The sequence below is a fragment of the Phacochoerus africanus genome, chromosome 6 (genome assembly GCF_016906955.1).
Source record: "Phacochoerus africanus isolate WHEZ1 chromosome 6, ROS_Pafr_v1, whole genome shotgun sequence".
Lineage (NCBI taxonomy): Eukaryota > Metazoa > Chordata > Mammalia > Artiodactyla > Suidae > Phacochoerus > Phacochoerus africanus.
The window spans coordinates 89,145,331-89,164,534 of NC_062549.1; the positions used below are offsets into that span (position 1 = coordinate 89,145,331).

The following is a 19,204-nucleotide window of genomic DNA, read 5'->3' on the forward strand; positions in this document are numbered from 1 at the left end:
TACCAAAGGGGAAACGTGGGGTATGGGTAATTAGGGGATTGGGATTGACATATGCACACTACCATGTATACAATGGATAGGTAACACAGACCTACTGTCCAGCACAGGGTTACCTACTCTGTACTGTGTAATAACCTATATGGGAAAAGAATCTAAAAGAAGTGGATATATGTATATGTATAACTGATTTACTTTGCTGTACACCTGAAACTAACACAACTTTTTGTAAGTCAAGGATACTCCAATAAAATTTATTTAAAAATAATAAATACATAAATAAATGGAGAGTCATACCATGTTTATGGATTAGAAAAATTCAACATTGGAGTTCCTGTTGTAGTGCAGTGGTTAACGAATCCGACTATGAACCATGAGGTTGCGGGTTCAGTCCCTGGCCTCGCTCAGTGGGTCAACAATCTAGCGTTTCGGTGAGCTGTGGGGTAGGTTGGAGACGCGGCTCAGATCTGGCATTGCTGTGGCTGTGGCGCAGGCCGGTCGCTGCAGCTCCGATTGGACCCCTAGTCTGGGAACCTCCATTTGCCACGGGAGCAGCTCTATAAAAGGCAAAAAGACAAAAAAAAAAAAAAGAAAGAAAGAAAGAAAAAGAAAAAATTAACATAGTTAAAGAGTCATTTTTCTCAAACTTATTATGTGTAATACATGGGTTGCACATAATTCCTGTCAAACCCTAGCAAGACAGGTTTGTAGATTTAGACAATATTATTATAAAACGTACACAGAAAGACAAAGGAAGCTGAATAGCTAAAATAAAGTTACAAAAGAATAAAATGAGAGGGAAAAAAATCTCTAGTAATCAAGGTGATTGGCAGAGGATTAGACACATAGAGGAATGTTCTCTGCAGAGAACAAGAAATAGACCCACAAGAATATGTCCAACAGATTTTTGACAAAGGTGCAAAAGTAATTCAGTGAAGAAAGACTTTTTAAATAGATGGTTCCTTGAGTAATTGGTAGTTCATAGCCAAAAAAAAGGGAACTTCAATTTGTCTCACATCTCATAAAAAATGAACTCAAAATTGATCATAAGCTTAAATATAAAATGTATAACAATAAAACATTTACAAAAATATAGGAGAAATGTTTTGGGGGCTCTGATGATAAGCAAAGAGTTAGACTTGATACCAAAACATGCTCTGTTAAAATACAGAGATTTTCATTGAATATGTGGAAATGATCCATTGAAGGGTTTCATTTATTTGACTAACAGTAATTATAGAAATGCATGTTATAAGATATTTGGTTAGAAGTTTTGTTTTTTGTTTTTTGGGTTTTCTGGTGTTTTGGGTTTTTTTTTTTTTTTCGTCTTTTTATCTTTTCTAGGGCCGCACCTGCAGCACATGGAGGGTCTAACCGAAGCTGTAGCCACTGGCCTACACCAGAGCCACAGCAATGCCAGATCCAAGCTGTGTCTTCGACCTACACCACAGCTCACAGCAACACTGGATCCCTAACCAGCTGAGGAGGCCAGGGATCAAACCTCTACCCTCATGGTTCCTAGTCGGATTCGTTAACCACAGAGCCGTGACGGGAACTCCTGGTGAGAAGTTTTCAGTAATCTTGTTGATGTAAATACTAGTATAATCTAAATGCTCTGATGAAATTTTGCTTTTTGGCAAAAATAAAAAAGAAATTAAGAAATATTTAATTTAATTTAATCCAGTTGACACAGGAATACAATAAATAAGAGAATAGACTAGTGGGGCAAATATCATAGATGACTTTAAATTTATACATATTCCTTGGTATTAAAAATGTAAAATTAGAAATAAGAAAGGGGATATTCAAGACTAAAAACTATTAAAAATACAGAAGAGATTTCATTGTATAAGATAAAAAACAAAAGAGAAGATGATCAAAAATCAAAAGTTGATTTTGTGAAAAGACCAATGAAATAGACTTTTGACAATTCTGGTTAAAAGAGGATAAAGATGTCCCTTTGGTATTCAACCATTTAACCACAAAATTTTGTTTAAGAATTAAGAAGTAACATTGGCATGACCGCAAATCTTGGTCACATTAATGCAGAAAACTGACCTGGAGGGAATTGATTTTACTTCCCTAAAGAAGAGAAGGCTATTGAGAAGCAAAGCAATCTTCCCGGAAGTTCTGGAAAGGTTCAGGAATTGGAGGCATTAGGTACAACACAAGATGTGGATAAGGACTGATTTTAAAAATGAGGGGATAGCTGGAAAGTCTGTAAAAGGAGAAGTTAGAGTCTTAAGGCCTCTCTCATACACAGGGGGAGTAGTTGTTTCCAGGTGACTCATTTTCCTTCACTATAGATTAATTCTCAGCAGAAATTAAACCAGCCAGCAAGTGTTTGTGAACTTGGGTGAGTCAAGTGAATATGAGGTGTGGCATCCATGGTACCTGCTATACCACCCAGGCATCATTTCTCAGGACACTCTGGCAAACACAATCTACCCAAGTAAAGAAGTAAATCAAGAAATAGGAATGCATAAAATTGGGGGGGGGGGTGGAATTTAATACAAAAACAGATGAAGGGAAGTTCCAAGACAACTGCTGTGCAGGGGGCCTAGAAATCAAAAAATCAGGTTTTGGATTCAGGTTCGATCCTGGCCTCACTCAATTAGTGTTGAACAACAGAGATTTCTAGAGGGGACCTGAAATAGAGAGAAAAAAGAAAGAAAGAAGGGGGAGGGAGGAAGGAAGAAGGGAGGGAAAGAGCGAGGGAGGAGGAAAATGAAAAAGAAAAACTCCTTGGTGCATTTGACCACATGGGAAATAGTGATAAGCCCCTTCAGAAAGTTTTTGAAAATTTTGGGAAAAGCTAATAATAGGTACATAGAAAACTAAACAAATGGCAAAAATGAAGCAGTAATGATCTCTAGAGGGGAAAAAATATTATTCAGGAGGAGAAATATAATCAGAAAATATTATTTTTCTCAGTAATAAACAGTAGACATAAAATAGGGATAAACTATATTGGAGCACTAGGTAAGGAAAAGGAACTGAGTAACCACGGTGAAGTTACAGTCTCATATTCTATAGTAGGAAATCAAATGAATAATTTCTAACAGTTAAAATCAAGAAAGTAGCAAATTGTATCATTTGGAAATATCGACATAAATTAACAGAACACATAGTCGAAATTGTTGAAAATGATTGCATCTGCAGAACAGGAACAAGGGGTGATAGAGGCAAAAATCAGTTATTTCTTTTTTAAATTTACTTAAAGTTTTATCACATTAGATAACACTAACCATAAACCCCTTGTGCTTATAATTTCTTTTTTTTTTTGTCTTTTTGTTGTTGTTGTTGTTATTGTTGTTGTTGTTGCTATTTCTTGGGCCGCTCCCAGGGCATATGGAGGTTCCCAGGCTAGGGGTCCAATCGGAGCTGTAGCCACCGGCCTACGCCAGAGCCACAGCAACGGGGGATCCGAGCCGCGTCTGCAACCTACACCACAGCTCACGGCAACGCCGGATCGTTAACCCACTGAGCAAGGGCAGGGACCGAACCCGCAACCTCATGGTTCCTAGTCGGATTCGTTAACCACTGAGCCACGACGGGAACTCCTATAATTTCTAATTAAACCGCAAATAAAAACAAATGAGGAAATTAAATACAAACAAGACATACAAACAAAAAAATACAAAAACAAGAGCATTTTAGATAACATTTATATAGTGTCACAGTTATTTCTTGTTATATGCCTTGTACTCTTATATAATTCAAATTATGTGTTTTAATTTAATAGAAAATTAAAATTTATTTTAAAACAAAAGAAAACATTATCGTCACACACATTTAAAACATTCACGTACAGAAAAATCATACAGATCACATCACTGTGAAATGAGAATGGAAAATAACAATAAAAATGATAGCACTCATTCCTCTTGGAAATAAAACAAACAGAATGAAACACTCGTCTAAATAAACCTTGAGTTAAGAAGAAAATAAAACGAAAGTTGTAGATTATTTAGAGACAAATAGCAATGACAAAAATACTTATCAAAATTGAATGGATGTGGACAAAAATAGCAATAAGAGGGAAAGTTATAGCCTTTGTAAATTTGTTTAAAAACAGAAGCATAAGAATAAATGAATAATACAGTAAATCTAAATAAAGCACAATAAAGAAATAATACATTAGAGGAGTTCCCGCCGTGGCACAGTGGTTAACGAATCCAACTAGGAACCATGCGGTTGCAGGTTCGATCCCTGGCCTTGCTCAGTGGGTTAAGGATCTGGCGTTGCCGTGAGCTGTGGTGTAGGTCGCAGACACGGCTCAGATCCAGAGTTGCTGTGGCTCTGGTGTAGGCCAGCGGCTGCAGCTCTGATTGGACCCTTAGCCTGGGAACCTCCATGTGCCGCAGGAGCAGCCCAAGAAATGGCAAAAAAAAAGACCAAAAAAAAAAAGAAATAATACATTAGAAAATAAACATAAGTCTTGGTTCATTAAGTCAAAAGTTGTGACCAAAAAAAAAAAAAAAAAACCCCACAGACAAACCTTTGGCAAGTCCCTAAGATAAACATATATAATAGTCAAGATGGTTTACTTTCCAAAAGTAACTCCACCTCAAAATGATTAAGCTAAAGTAAGTTATTCCCCTTTCTAGTGATTGATTAAGGAATGGGCATGTGACCTAGTCTTGACCAATATGATGGGACAGGAATACTTCTGGAGAAAAGTTTTCTCACTCTTAAGAGAGAGAGACACACACATAGAAGAAGAAGAGGTAGTTAGTCCCCTTCTCTATATCTTTGGGAGTGATGCCTAGAAATGCTATAATCATCATGCAGCCAGGCTAAGGGCAACACTCAGAGGATTACAGAAAAGTGGATCCAGAGTCCTGATGTACTGGAGACATCCTGTCTCTGAACTTTTTGTTATAGGAGATAATGGATTTCCTTATTGTTTAAGCCAATTCAAATCAGGTTTCCCGTTATTTCTATCTGAAGTCATTCTGATAAAAGAAAGCAAGCCTGCATATGGGAGCAAGAGAAAAGTATAGATATATAAATTATGACCAAAAAAATAGAAGAAAATACAATGTATAGCTGCACAGCAGTAAAATGGATAATTTTCTAGGAAAGTAACATGTTTTTCAAAACTGATTCCAAAGATATAGAAAAACCTGATCAATAATGGCAGGAAAAAAAATTTGTCAAAAATCTATCCTAAAAAAGCTTTCAAGCCCATGTGACACTATAGGAGAATTCTATCAAATCTAAATTAATTAAGAGGAAGCTGAAGGATCCTAGAAACTATTAGAAATAGGGCAGATATAGGGATATAGGAAGCTGGTCTCATCTGGACAATGTCATTGGGATGAATGAACTTCGCTTGTTTTCAGTCGTAGTGTCTCTCTGCTCAAGATTTAAATTCCAGGGAAATGCTGTTGATTGGCCCAGTTTGAGGTACATGTTCTCATCTAGAATCAAGAGATGAAGCAACCTACCTACTCACACGGACTGAAAGGGGAAGTAGAGCTATTTAGTCAAAGAGAAAACAGGTTCTGATACTAGAATGAGGGGAAACTCATGCTGGGTAGGGAAATAATCCATTATAATCAGGTTGGAAAAAATTTTACATAGTCAACACTGAGAAGGGGGTCAGGAAATGGATACCCTAATATACTCTGGGAGGACATGCAATCATTTTTTTTAAGAGCTGCACCTGCAGCCTATGGAAGCCTCTGGGCTAGAGGTCAAATCGAAGCTATAGCTTGAGACCTATGCCACAGTCATGGCAACACCAAATCTGAGCCACATCTTCGGACTACACTGCAGCTTGCTGCAATGCAGGATCCTTAACCCACGGATCAAGGCCCAGGATCTAATCCATATCCTATGGACACTATGTAGGATTCTTACCCTGCTGAGCCTCAATGGGAATTCCTATAGGTGATCTTAATTATATCTTTTTCAGAGTATTGATCTGATCAGGTTTTTCTATATTTTTTCTTTCTTTTTTGCTTACCTGTTTTTTTAAATTCGTGGAATAAAATAATTTACATCTAAATAAAACAGTTGCTACGGTGTAATTTATAAAGGGATTTGTTACTATAAAAATGGGCATGAGTATGTGAACAAGAAAATCACAAAAGAAGAACCATGAATGACTAGCACTTTTTTTTTTTTTTTTTGGCTGCCCTGGTGGCATGCAGAAGTTCTTGGGCCAGGGATTGAAACTGTGCCACAGCAGGCACAACTCCCAATCCTTAACCCGCTGAGCCACCAGAGTACTCTTAAATGCTCTAATTCCAAAGCACATAGTTTGACATAAAGTAAGCCCTCAATAACCCAGTAATTGCAATTACTATTCCCTATTTTTATAACAATATGTGGGTATGAAATCTGATATGTGAATATTATAGAAAGCTATAGAAACTACCCAACAAAGGAAGCTGCTAAATCCTTAATGCAAAAGTGTTGCACAATGAAGCTGTGTCAGAGTCCCAGGAAAACGAGGCATCTCCAAGGGCACCCACCAAACTCCCAAGGGAGCTATTAGTCATATTTCTAACCTGCTGGGATGGCTTCGTTGAGAAGGTCACATCTTTCTGGTAACTAATAGAAGGGCAGGGCAGGAAGAGTCAGCAGTCTCCACTGGGGACTCATCTGAAGCTTGGCTTCCTGAAAACTGGTGTTTCAAAGTGACTGTTTATTTGCCACGGAAGGAAGAGGAAGAGCACAAATTCACTGGGAGAAGGGTATTTGGTTTTAAGAAGAGGGACACTTGTCCTACAATCTAAATCTTTCCTTTCCTCTACCTCCTACCCATTACTACCTTCCCAAGATTCTTTTATCTTTTCTTTTCTTTTTTTTTCCCATTCTTTTGTCTTTTTAGGGCTGCACCTGTGGCATATGGAAGTTCCTGGGCTAGGGGTCTAACTGCAGCTGCAGCTGCTGACCTATGCCACAGTCTCAGCAACAGGAGGTTGGGGGTGGGGGAAGATGGAGCCATATCTGCGACCTACACTGCAACTTGCAGCAACACTGGATCCATAACCCACTGAGCAAGGCCAGGAATTTAACCCTCATCCTCATGGATTCTAGTTGGGTTCTTAACCCACTGAGCCCCAACGGGAATTCCCCAAGATTCTTACCATTGAAAACAAACAGGCATCGGATCAGTCTACGTCTCCAATTAATACAGCCTTTAAAAGGTAAAGAGAATGTTGTTTGTGTAGTATTTTATTATGAAAGTAATATATGATCTACACAGAAAAATAAAGGAAATGAAAAGCGCCAATAATTCCATCACCCTGAAACAATTGCTTTTAATATATTGGCATATGTTAGTCTGTTTCAACATTTCTGAAATCATGTATATTTATATAATTTTTCTCATGTCATCTGTAACATAAGTATTTCCCATGTTGCTACAATCTCTTATTAAAAGTAATTTTCACTGGCTGTGTGGAAGTCTAACAGAAGAGTCCTAATGGTGAGAAGTGCTGAGGCACAGAAGAAATCAGCAGGTCAGTTATCTGAGACGGTATTGTCTGTGGCTTTCAGAAAAGGGAGCTTCAGGATTCATGTAGATAACTCCGGAGGGGTTCCTTTGCAACTGTGAAATTCTCTTCTCTTCCCTAAGAGGAATTCAGGGCAGAAAACACCAAATCCTTATTCTCTTATTCTCTTATTCTCTTATTCTCTTCCCCAAGTCCCAGGCAAGATAATGAAATTTAAATGTGGTTCTGGTAATCTGAAGCCTCTGCTTCTCCTTCTGCAGCTTCCGGATGCAAGAGAAGTGAATAGGTGATTGTATCCTCAGCCTAGAGAAAGCAGAAAGGAGTAAGGGGGATCCATAGAGAGGTCACAGGAATGGAGGCAACAAAAGAGGAGGCAGGGAGGGGTAGGAAGGAGAAGAAAAAGCAGGAGGCTGGCATGGCTCACCTCAATTTTGGCAGCCTCTTCAGCATCAGTGTGATTGGCTGTGGGCAAAAAGAACAGTGATCAGCCAGGGCACTGCTATGGAATAGGGCCTACCCACGCTGCTGCTGAGACCCAAACCAGGCTTGAGGCAAGGACCACTGACTCCAACTCAGGCCTGTAGGCCAAGAGCTCCATTCCCCACCCACCCTCAGTATCCTAGACATGGCCTCTCCCACTGGCCACACTGATAAAAGGAGGCAGTCACTGGTGTTGCATTCTTTTTTTCAGAGAATCACTGAGTTTTCCTCAGAGCAAACCAGGCAGCTTTAGGGATCTGAGATCTTGGGGAAGAGATGGGGGGTGTTCAGTATTAGGGTGAAGTAATCCAGATTTTTGCCAGCCATAGTTGTGGCCTTTCCATATTAGCCAGATGTAATATATCTTTGTTGGAATTTTGAAGACCCTGATACTCGCTGACATCAAGAAGAAAAAAAGCATGAGAATGAGAGTGAGCAAGGGAGGCTGGAAGGAAGGAGAGAAGGAAGCAAGCAAGCCAGCCAGCGAATATTCTCCCTGGTTAACACCTAAAGCACATCCAAATTTCCTCATGTTTTTGCCAATAAACTCACTTTGCCAATGCAAAAAGCAGCCTCAGTATCTGCAAAGCAGCATTCCTTAAGAAGTGGGGAAGGAGTCTGAGACAATGCATCTAGTGTCTTCATTCATCTCCAGGACATAAGGAGTTTCTGTGTCCCACGCTCCACATTCTGGAACAAACCATGCCCTGAATTCTCCTTCTAATGTATCCCTCAACAATCCCAGCAAACTAGTTGTGCCTTTTGAGAGACCATCAATCCCAGTGCCTTCTTGTGAAATAAATGCCTGGTGAAATACATTTATGCCAGGTAGAACCAAACATCAAAGGTGTTAGTCCACTTGTGTTTGGATTTGTTTCTACATTGGTTTTGTCCTGGTGCACACTCAGGTCCACATCCCCACTTGGGCTGGCCAAGGGACATAGGGACTTTGCGCTAAGCGCAGCTACGCAGCTGGGCCATTTTGCTCAAGCTCTCAAAGCTGTTGGCTCTGTTCTGAGTCATACTCCAGCCATCAGAGGTGGCGTCCTCAAAGGCTTCTTTTTCCTGTCCATTTCTGCTGTCTGGGAGCTTCCAGAGAAAGCTCCAGGTTTTCTTGTGCTCTGGCTTTACCTACAGTCAGGAAATTGCCTGGAATACTCCTATTCCTTTAACACACTCCCAGCTGGGCCAGGGGCTGGATGGTTACTGACCCTCAGAATGTCAAACCTGAAAGGACTCAGAGGTCCTCCAGGCCAACCTACTCATTTCCCCCCGAGAGGTGACTAAACCTCAGGACGAGGAATGACACTAAGGATTCCATTATACAATGGTGACAGGGCTAGTGCCAGGCCTGCATGTAATAAACCTACACAAGTGGGCATTAGAGCCAAGCTTTGCCCACAGAGTAAAGACCACTAATGCACCTAGTACCCCAGCACTTTCTTAAGCCAAAAATCTGCCCTTAATGTTCCACTAAGAGCTGAGCTCGGTTACCCTTTCCCCGTCACTCCACAGAGGGACACTCTGCTGCAAATCTAGGGTTTATTCCTTAGGCCCCCTCTCCTTTCCTCCTAGAATCTTATCCCCTCAATTCTATTTGCCTCAGTCTTACGACTTCTAACCCCTGTCCTGTGCCAGCCCTTCAAAGTTTCCATGGAAAGACCTAAATATCTCTGATGTCCTGCTCTGGAAATATCCAGCTGGTCTAACCCCAGAAACTCGGACAAGGCCCTCCCCTCTCTATCTTGGACAGGTGTTCATATCTTCTCCCCATCTCCAGTGAGGTCCTCCTTAAGCCCAGGAGTTAGTCTCAGAACTGACCAAGAGATTTGAGCCCCTGCCCTCCTCCCACTGCCCCCCTCCCTCTCCTGTGCTCCCAGCAGAACTCACACAAGCCACTTCTGATGCACAAGGTGGGGCGTCACTGAGCCTCCAGAGGAGGAGCTGCACTCACCTGGTTCCTCAGGGAGGGTATCTCCCATTTCCCTGTGCTTAGGGGTTCCTGGGAGAGCTAGGAGGGGCACATAGGAGGTTAGTAGGATTATGGGATAGGACCTGAGTCTTCAGGACCATGGACCAGAGATAAGACAAAGTTAGAGCCAACACAGACCCTTCTCCCACACAGACATCTCTCCTCCCCATTCCCCAGGGACTGCCCTAGCCTGTAGAAGGGCTGGTCTAGGGAGATATAAGTTGGCTAAGCTAACAGTAGGGACTGCTGGAACGATTAGAAAAGCCATTGTTCTGCCTTTTTTTTTCTTTTCTTCTTTTTTTCTTTCTTTTTTTTTTTTTTTTTTTTTTTGTCTTTCTAGGGCTGCACCTGCGGCATATAGAGTTTCCCAGGCAAGGGTTTGAATCAGAGCTGCAGCTGCTGGCATTTGCCACAGCCACGGCAATGCCAGATCCAAGCCTCATCTGCAACCTACACCACAGCTCACGGCAATCCCAAATCCTCAATCCACTGAGTGAGGCCAGGGATTGAACCTGTGTCCTCATGGATGCTAGTCAGATTCATTTCCACTGAGCCACAACAGGAACTCTGCTCTGCCTTTTATTTATTTATTTATTTATTTATTTATTTATTGGTCTTTTTACCATTTCTTGGGCCGCTCCTGCAGCACATGGAGGTTCCCAGGCTAGGGGTCAAATCGGAGCTGTAGCTGCCAGCCTACACCAGAGCCACAGCAATGCAGGATCCGAGCCGCATCTGCAGCCTACACCACAGCTCACAGCAATGCCAGATCCTTAACCCACTGAGCAAGGCCAGGGATGGAACCCGCAACCTCATGGTTCCTAGTCGGATTCATTAACCACTGCGCCACGACGGGAACTCCTGCTCTGCCTTTTAAAATCACCTTTCTGAAAATCATAGACTTGGAGAAAAGACTTGTGGCTGCCTGATGGGAGGGGGAGGGAGTGGGAGGGATTGGGAGCTTGGGCTTATCAGACACAACTTAGAATAGATTTACAAGGAGATCCTGCTGAATAGCATTGAGAACTATGTCCAGACACTCATGTTGCAACAGAACAAAGGGTGGGGAAAAAAATGTAATTGTAATGTATACATGTAAGGATAACTTGATCCCCTTGCTGTACAGTGGGAAAATAAAAAAAATAAATTAAATTAAAAAAAATTAAAAAAAATAAAATCACCTTTCTCCCTCTCAGTATCTCTCCCTGTTTCTCTACATGTATTTATTATCAGTAACTGAGGTCTTGGCTATGAACCATTTGCAAAGTGGTTTGTGGTTTGCTGTGTGCTAGGCACTGTTATAAGAGCTTCAGATTCGTTTATACTCAACCCTATGATGTGGGTTCTATCTGTGTCCTCATTAATCAGATGAAGAAATGAGGCATAGAGAAGTTGAATATGATGAGAAAAACTTTTGCTTTCCTGAAAAAAACCAACTTTGTTTCTCTGGGTTGCTGCCTAGGCATTTTACAGTGTTGATAACCCTGCTCACACCCAGAGTTTGGACATTCAAGATAAGGACCTGGGGAGTTCCCGTCTTGGTGCAGCGGGGGCGGATCTGACTAGGAACCATGAGGTTGCAGGTTTGATCCCTGGGTTAGGGATCTAGCATTGCCATGGGCTGTGGTGTAGGTGGCAGACAAGGCTCAGATCTGGCGTTGCTGTGGCTCTGGTGTAGGCCAGCAGCTATAGCTCCGATTAGACCCCTAACCTGGCAATCTCTATGTGCCATGGGTGCAGCCCTAAAAAAAAAAAAAGAGAGACAAAAAAAAAAGATAAGAACCTAAGTTTAGGATTCCCACCATAAGTTCTCACTCCGCTTCTCCTGGGGGCACCTTTTAAAATAATGCCTTTAGAGTTAAGCCCACAAAAAAGTTAATGTCCTCCACCCAATCGCCTTATAAGAAATAGTTGCTTGCTGTCCTGCTGGCTCTTCCCTGCTCACCCATGACCTGGGACAGAGGACTGCCACCCCCAACCCTCCTCATTTTTGGGATCTGTAAGTAACAAATCTTGTGACACTACTTCCTTTGTATGAGGGTATTGAAATTGTGCCTTCAATCAAAATGACCCCAGGGTTTTCACTTCCCCAATCTGGGGACTCAGCTGCTAAGGGAGCTGCTGACCCCATTTGGGTGATTTATGCCTCCTCGTTTATCACATCGCAAACTGCATGTTCTTAATTCACCAGCTCCATCTTGTCAACACATTGAGTAACTCACCCAAGGTTATTCAGTTGATGACCTGAGGAGCTGAGATTTGAACTCAGGTAGTCTGCCGCACCAGGTTGCTTCATCACTACACATCACTGCCTCCCTATGAAGCCTTCTCTAACTGCTCCAGTCCATTTTGGGTTATGCAGGCTCTTCCGTACCCAGTCATACCTTTTGCCTTCCCTAATACTGGTCTTATCCCCTCTTATTATCATGATCTATTTGTACTTCAGCCTTCCGCACAAAATTATGAACTCCCTGAGGGCAGAGACAGAACTTCTTTATCTTGGCATCATCCACAGAGTCTATTGCAGTGCTTGATACATAAGCAAGTTTGTTCTGGCCTTCTCGAATGAAAGGTTGAATGAATAAAATATGGGACTATATCTGAGTGCTAAGGATTCTCTAGCACAAAGACAGCAGTTCTAGCAATGTGTGGGGTTAGGGCCTTGGCTAAGTAGGACCTGATAATGAGGGACCAAGAGGAGCCACAAACCTGAAATCCGCTTTCGCCTGAGGCGGAACCAGGCTGCTATGGCAGCAGCAATAGCCATTGCAACAATCCAAGCAACCACAGCCACAACTATCGTCACCAGCAAGTTGTTCAAGCTGGACCCTGGGAAGACAGAACTCAGGACAGGCTGTATTCACCCTGCCCCACCTCACCCTCCCTGCCCTCCTCCAATGCTATACCTGGAGCTGTTTTCTCTTTGGGTCACTCACAGGTACTGGACTCACTTTCTCCCCCAACCTCACCTGCACAGGATTTCTGTGACTGGCCTTCTGCCTCCCCATCCTCAGCTTTCTCTGCTAATCAAATGAAGGTACACTGTGTAAGGCAGAGGGAAGTATTCCTCTTAGCCCTCGGGAATAGCACGGAAGGTGGACCTGAAGCCTCTGCCACTGTATCCAGCACAGCCTTAAACTGTCAGGGACATGCCATGCCTTTCAGAGCGGAATGGACATAGCATGAGACATGAGAGGAAATTAGGAAAACCTCAGCTCTTAGGAATGTCCAGGAGCTCAGGGAACCTCTGTACCAATGAGAGAGCTCTGTTCTGCTGCTGTGCATATTATGATGGGGCCTATATTTCAACAACCTTGTCACCTATCACCTGGAAGCTAAAGACTCTGAGCTTTAGCCACTACTTAGTAGGCGCCCATATCTCTGCCCTCTGCCCCAGTGCCCAGGTTTGCTGTTACGGCATTTCTCAGATCTCCATGTAGGTCCGTATGGCCTTATCCTTAAATGTCCATCCCTTCTACTCTCCTCCTTTCATCTTGACAGAGTTCCCACCTTGGACAGTGATGTTCACAGACTGTGATGAGTGTGACGTCTTCCCGATAAATCCTGTGCAGTGGTACTCGCCACTATGACTCTGGTTTGCTTGTGGGATGGAGAAGTTGGAATCCACATAGGAAAACTTCTTAGATTTTCCATTCTGGAAAAATGCAACCTTATGCAGAGGCTTGTTTCTCCAGCTATGGCACCTCAGCAAGATGGGCTCCCCTTCCTGGAACACCAGACTAGAGGTTTGGAGCAGCAGCCAGTCTGAAAGACACAAAGAGACCACAGGACCCGGGAGGTCTGACTCAATACTGAGATCCAGACCATCCTTACTGGTGGGATGTTAGGTGTGGAGGGGAAAGCTTAAGTTTGGATTCAGATTGCCCTGGTTTCTAATTCTGGCCCCGTCATTTATGAGCTCTGTAATTGTGAGCAAGTAATGTTAACTCTTCCGGGCCTCAGTTTCCTCTTATGTGAAAATGGTGACAATCACATCATTACCTCTCTAGAATTTGCAGGTGCTCAGGATATGCTTGTCATCAGGTTCCTGTCCTGGAAGAAGCCAGCTGCAGCCCTGTCATGCCTGACAGGGCTCTGTAAGAAAGATGCAGGAGACTCTGGGGTACAATCCCTTCTCTGAAGTGGCGGGGGGGGGGGGGTCCAGTCTGTCATGGGAGACAGCAGGTGAGGGGGATACAGCAGAGATACATGTCTTTGGGGAAAGTCATGAACATCCAACAAATATTAATTTGGTGCATATTAGTAAATGTGGAATTTCATTTCAATAGGGTCTTTGTCTAAAGGCAGCCATGTCATGGGTGGGCCATTAGCTTTCTGTGTACTTTCTTCCCCTCAACTTTCATCCGTTCACTGAAGAAAACATATATTCAATTTCTTATTCCTCTTCCCCTTCTTCTTCATCATCATCATCTTCTTCTCCATCCTCTTCTTCTTCTTCAGGCTGTGCCCACAGCATGCTGAAGTTCCTGGGCCAGGGATCAAATTCACACCACCGCAGTGACCTGAGCCACAGTAGGGGCAATGCCAGATTCTTACCCACTAGGCTATGAGGGAATGCCTATATTTAATTCTTTTGTTGTATAGGGTATAGAGGCTAAGGTGGGTACTTGTAATCCTGACCTCAGCCCACATACTCCTTTTTCCTAAAGCTATAGGACTGAGCAGAGTTAGAATTGGAAGAAAAGTGAAGAAAACAACGGATACATGGAAGAGAACCAGGAGATGAGATAAAAATGACAAAAGCCACATGTGTGCCAGCCACATGTGTTTGGCTACAAACATACTAGGTCCCTGAAGCAAATCAGAACAATGCCAACAAAAGTCTCTACACAGATGAGGGAGTAAATGACAACAAAGAGAAAGCTCTGGGCCACAGCTACAGTGGGACAATCCAGAGGAAAGCTGGGGGGCACCAGATCTTGCTACTTGTGTCACAGGAGCTAGAAAACCCCACTTCTCCCACTGGGAAGGAACCCCTCTGTCCCAGCCATTTCCACTCCTAACATCCTGTGTATTCTTCCTCTTGGAAAATTCACACCCTGGCAGGACATGCCACACCAGGATTAGGTGAGCAGTCCTGGTTCTCCAGAACGCCCCTCTTATAAAGCTTGAGTTAGGGTAGAGGTAGGGAAGGCTAAGAATTGTAAAAGATTTTTTTTTAATGAAGTAGAACCCAGAGAAAATGTCAAAGCTGCTTGCATGTAGCACCAGCAACCAATTCTTGCACTTTCCCTCCCTGCTTGGCTAAATTCCCCTCTACAGAAGGTGCACCTCATTAGAATAGCACATTCTCCCTAGCAGTCTCAGCTGCTATGAGCTTATAACCTGGACAGTGGGGAGTGTCTGCCGAAGACTTGTTTGTTCAAGAGGGCCAACTTACACCTCCTTGAGGACAATTTCTTGGTGCATGTCTTGAGGGCAGGGCCCAGTTTCATGTCCATGGTACTCATGAGATGTTCTTTAAGAAATAAAAGGACTTTTGCATCAATCTCCTGGGAAGAGAACGCCTCTGCAATCTTCTGGAAGTCTTGAAGAGAGGTGATAAACTCATACAATCTTCTACACTCCACTGGCTGAGTTTACTGGACAAGAACACAGGGTTGATGCTGTGAATCCTGGGGTAGGCAGAACTGTGTCAAAGTTCCCTGGATCACACTCCCCCTGACCAGCTCTCACTTATAAAGACCCAGGGACATTGGAGAGAATGCTTCATCCTAAGTGGAATTCTCTGAACCCTAGCTAGAGTCCTCTTACCTTCGGAGCCACTTGCCCTGGATCTTAGCATGGGTAATGTCAGAGGAGCTGCAGTAGGGTCCACACTGGTGAACACAAGCATTATGGACGTCTCAAGACACTTCCATGTGTTTTCCTCTTCAGGCAGAACTGAGGCTACAGCTCACACTATACCTTTTTTTTTTTTTTCTTTTTCATTTTTTGCCACCCCATGGCATATGGAGTTCCCGGGCCAGGGATCAGATCCGAGTCTCATTTGTGACCCAAGCCGCAGCTCTGGCAATGCTGGATCCTAAACCCCCTGTGCTGGGCCGGGGATCAACCTGCTTCCCAGGGCTCCAAAGACAGGGCCAGTCAAGCTCCTATACTCTACCTCTTAGTGCAACTCATGGAGTAGAAACAGAACTGTTCTGCAGGAGTGCACTTGCCACAAGGCTGGAACTTCAGGAGATTTGTCCTCTTGACTACTCAGCAGATGGGCTGTCCCCTCCCCAGGGGCCACCTGACTGATTCTCATTCAGCCTTGTTGGGAGGCCAGTCTACATAGAGCAGCTTCTCAGACTTTGAGTAACAAACAACCCACTGGGAAAGGTTCTGCTCCATCCTGGATTCCAAAGCCCTCAATCATGTGGGTGAGCATGTGGGGCTTCACCATGGAGGTTTGAGTCACCCATTTGTCTGGACACCATGGCTAGTGTAGGAGGTGGTGCTGTGGGCAGGGGCCATGGCTGCCAGTTCCCCCCTTGGTGAATTAGCATTCCCTCTGGTCACTGGTTCAGCTTCTTCTCCAAACTGCTCTCCTTCTCCTCCGTGGCCTTGGAGCTCACTGCTAGTGGAGAACCCTTGGCAGGAATCCTGAACCCAAGGTGAAGACATCATCTCCTTCCTCCTTGCATTTGACAGCCAATGTCTGGGTTTGCACAGCAGGTACACAGACTGCATGTAGAAGACAACAGGGACCCAGACCTGTTGGCTGAGGGGCAGTGAGAGTCGTGGCTGCTGCTGCTGCTGCTGCTGCTGCTGCTACTGCTACTGCTACACCCACTGGAGGTGCTGTGGGGAGAAGTGCCGGGATTGACAGTGCTGGAGCTGTCACCAGTGGTCGATAGCAATCTGCTGCCCGGCCATCACCTGTTTCTCCAAGAGCTGGATCCGTTGCTATTGCTAAATTGGTGAATGGGGCTGGATCTGTGTGTGGGTGACTGAGCTAGTAAGGGTCTGCCTGGGGGCAGGTGTAGCTCTCTATGTCAGATTCATGCCCACATCCTGCTGACCACTCCCATCTGCTTCTGTCTTCTTGGCCACTGCACTTTCTGCCTCTGTCCAGCCGCCCTGGATCACCATCAGTGTTTGAAATGCAGGCAAGGGCTCTACCACATCCGCCTTTCCTGGGACAGCTTCCACCACCACCCATTCCGGAGGAGGAACTGACTCAATAGGCCCATTTCTACCTGGACCCATGGACCTCAGAATGCTATTCCCACTGCCTCCACCAAATGCACTAATGCTAAAGATTGGCCTGATTCCTATAGAGGAAACCTGAGCCACAGCCAGAGGCCTGGGGGAGGCTAGAGAGAGGAGACTTGGGTTGAGGCCTGTTGGTTCCTCACTGCCCAGTGCTGCTCCTGTTCTGCAACTACACAGACTCCAGGAGCCTGAGCAGCTGGCACCTCCAGCCGGACTACAGTCACTGTCCTAATAGGCATCAGGATGAGTTGAGAAGCTAAAGGCACATTCCAGCCCATGGTCTGGTTTACTTGGAAAAGGTTCCCCAGCTGTAGTCTTAGGTACATCTGGGCCTGGAACAGGTTGAGGGGAGGAGGAGGTGGTGTTTCCCAGGAGCAGAGCTTGGGTCAAAGTGGTAACATTGGGAGAGTTCACACTTGAGGACTGGCTGGTCAGTTGGGTGGCTGATGTTGTGGCCAGATTGACTGAGGCCTGGATGTTAGTCAGCTGCTGTGTAGTGCTGGTGTTTGGGGGAGCTGGCCTGCTGACTAGCAGCACTTGTGATCAGCTGCACAGAGGCCAGGCTATGCAGCTGGGCCCGCTGAGCAGCAGGTGCACATGAACTGGTAGAAAGATGGAGGCCCATAGAGCTATCACAACAATGCCTGCAGAGCCTGTTCTGCTTGCTGTTCATACAGTGGCTTTGATTATCGGGGGCCGAGGGCTACCACCTGAGTTGGGACTCTCATTGGTGCAACTGGCATTCTGTTGGCTCTAATCTCCACTAGTGACCCAGGGTCCCCCAGGCTATTACTCTGGCTCAAGACTTTCACATCGAGCTCTGCACTCAGATCTTCCAGGGCAGTGTTCAACTCACATGCTGGGGTCCCCTATTTCCAGGCAAGGTGGCTGGGAGTAGGGGTGATCATACAGACATGAGGGGTGGAATTCCCCCATCTCCACCCCTTTACTGGAGGGGCAGGGCAGTGAGGTCAGGGCTCTGCCAGGCCTCTGGGGATTCCCTCCAGGACCATCTTTCCCTGCTAAGCCCAGAGGGGAAAGATGAGAGGTCTGGGGCCGAGGCCCACTTGGCCTATTAGATATCTTTGAGGGAAATTTAGGAGCCAGGTAAGAGAAGGGGACAAAGTGAAGAATAACAATGACAACATTCATCATAATTGCATTGTGCCTTTTCTTTATGGAGAACCTACTTCTTGCCAAGATCTTTGGAGAATCTTTTTTTTTTTTTTTTTTGTCTTTTTGCCATTTCTTGGGCCGCTTTCCTGCGGCATATGGGGATTCCCAGACTAGGGGTTGAATCAGAGCTGTAGCCACCGGCCTACACCACAGCCACAGCAACGCGGGATCCGAGCCGTGTCTGCAAACTACACCACAGCTCACGGGCAACACCGGATCCTTAACCCACTGAGCAAGGCCTGGGATCGAACCTGCAACCTCATGGTTCCTAGTCAGATTCGTTAACCACTGAGCCACAATGGGAACTTCCAAGATGTTTGGAGAATCATTGATCTGTTCAGCAAACAGTCATTGAGCCCTGCCCTGTGCCTGAGGCTGGAAATACAAATAAGATTAAAACACCACTTCCACCTCAAGTTGCACAGAGACCCGGGGTGGGGGGGGGGCAGGAAAATGCTGATTCTCACCAGGACCTGATAGAGGAGGTGGTAGTCTCTCCATTGAGCAGATGAGGAAACTGTGGCTCAAAGCTAAATGGAATCATCATGTTTACATGGCTAGTAAGTTCCAGGGCTAGGATTCAGTTGTGGTCTGTCTGTGCATTTGACTCTGCTGTAAAAATGGAAGCGGTCCTATGAGTTAGGGATTTCCTTCTGCCTCTCTCACACTCAGCTGCCTGTTTATGGCCTTCTTACCTTGTTGTTCAGTCAGGACTGAGGCAAAATTGCCCAAATACTGAGAAATCTCTTAGGCAGTTCCACCCTCCGCACATACTAAACCAAGGTGGTGGGTGGGAAGGGAAATGAATGGGCAAAAATGACTTCAGATTCATAGCCATGCTTCTCAGTAAACAGGCCACCCTCTTCCCTAAAAACCTCTGCCCTGT

The 19,204-nt window shown here is 44.5% G+C and overlaps 1 protein-coding gene and 1 pseudogene across 5 annotated transcripts in view; both read right to left on the reverse strand.

Annotated features, from left to right (window-relative positions):
* Positions 1-7,172: 7,172 nt before the first annotated feature.
* The window catches only part of LOC125129413 (low affinity immunoglobulin gamma Fc region receptor II-like), an 82,458-nt gene continuing 70,426 nt past the window's right edge, over positions 7,173-19,204 (reverse strand). The window contains exons 6-10 of one of the 5 annotated variants that reach the window (XM_047784069.1): positions 13,432-13,686; positions 12,631-12,750; positions 9,904-9,960; positions 7,894-7,931; positions 7,173-7,772 (exon numbers count right to left, since the gene is read on the reverse strand). In XM_047784069.1, the coding sequence (XP_047640025.1) occupies positions 7,683-7,772; positions 7,894-7,931; positions 9,904-9,960; positions 12,631-12,750; positions 13,432-13,686 (560 nt within the window). In that variant the 3' untranslated portion in view covers positions 7,173-7,682. Of the gene's footprint in view, positions 7,773-7,893; positions 7,932-8,501; positions 8,640-9,903; positions 9,961-12,630; positions 12,751-12,784; positions 12,945-13,431; positions 13,687-19,204 lie in introns of those variants that run through there. The other 4 variants (XR_007135473.1, XM_047784071.1, XM_047784072.1 and 1 more) reach the window with 4 other exon arrangements.
* On the reverse strand, positions 15,951-18,366 carry LOC125129412 (polyhomeotic-like protein 1; annotated as a pseudogene).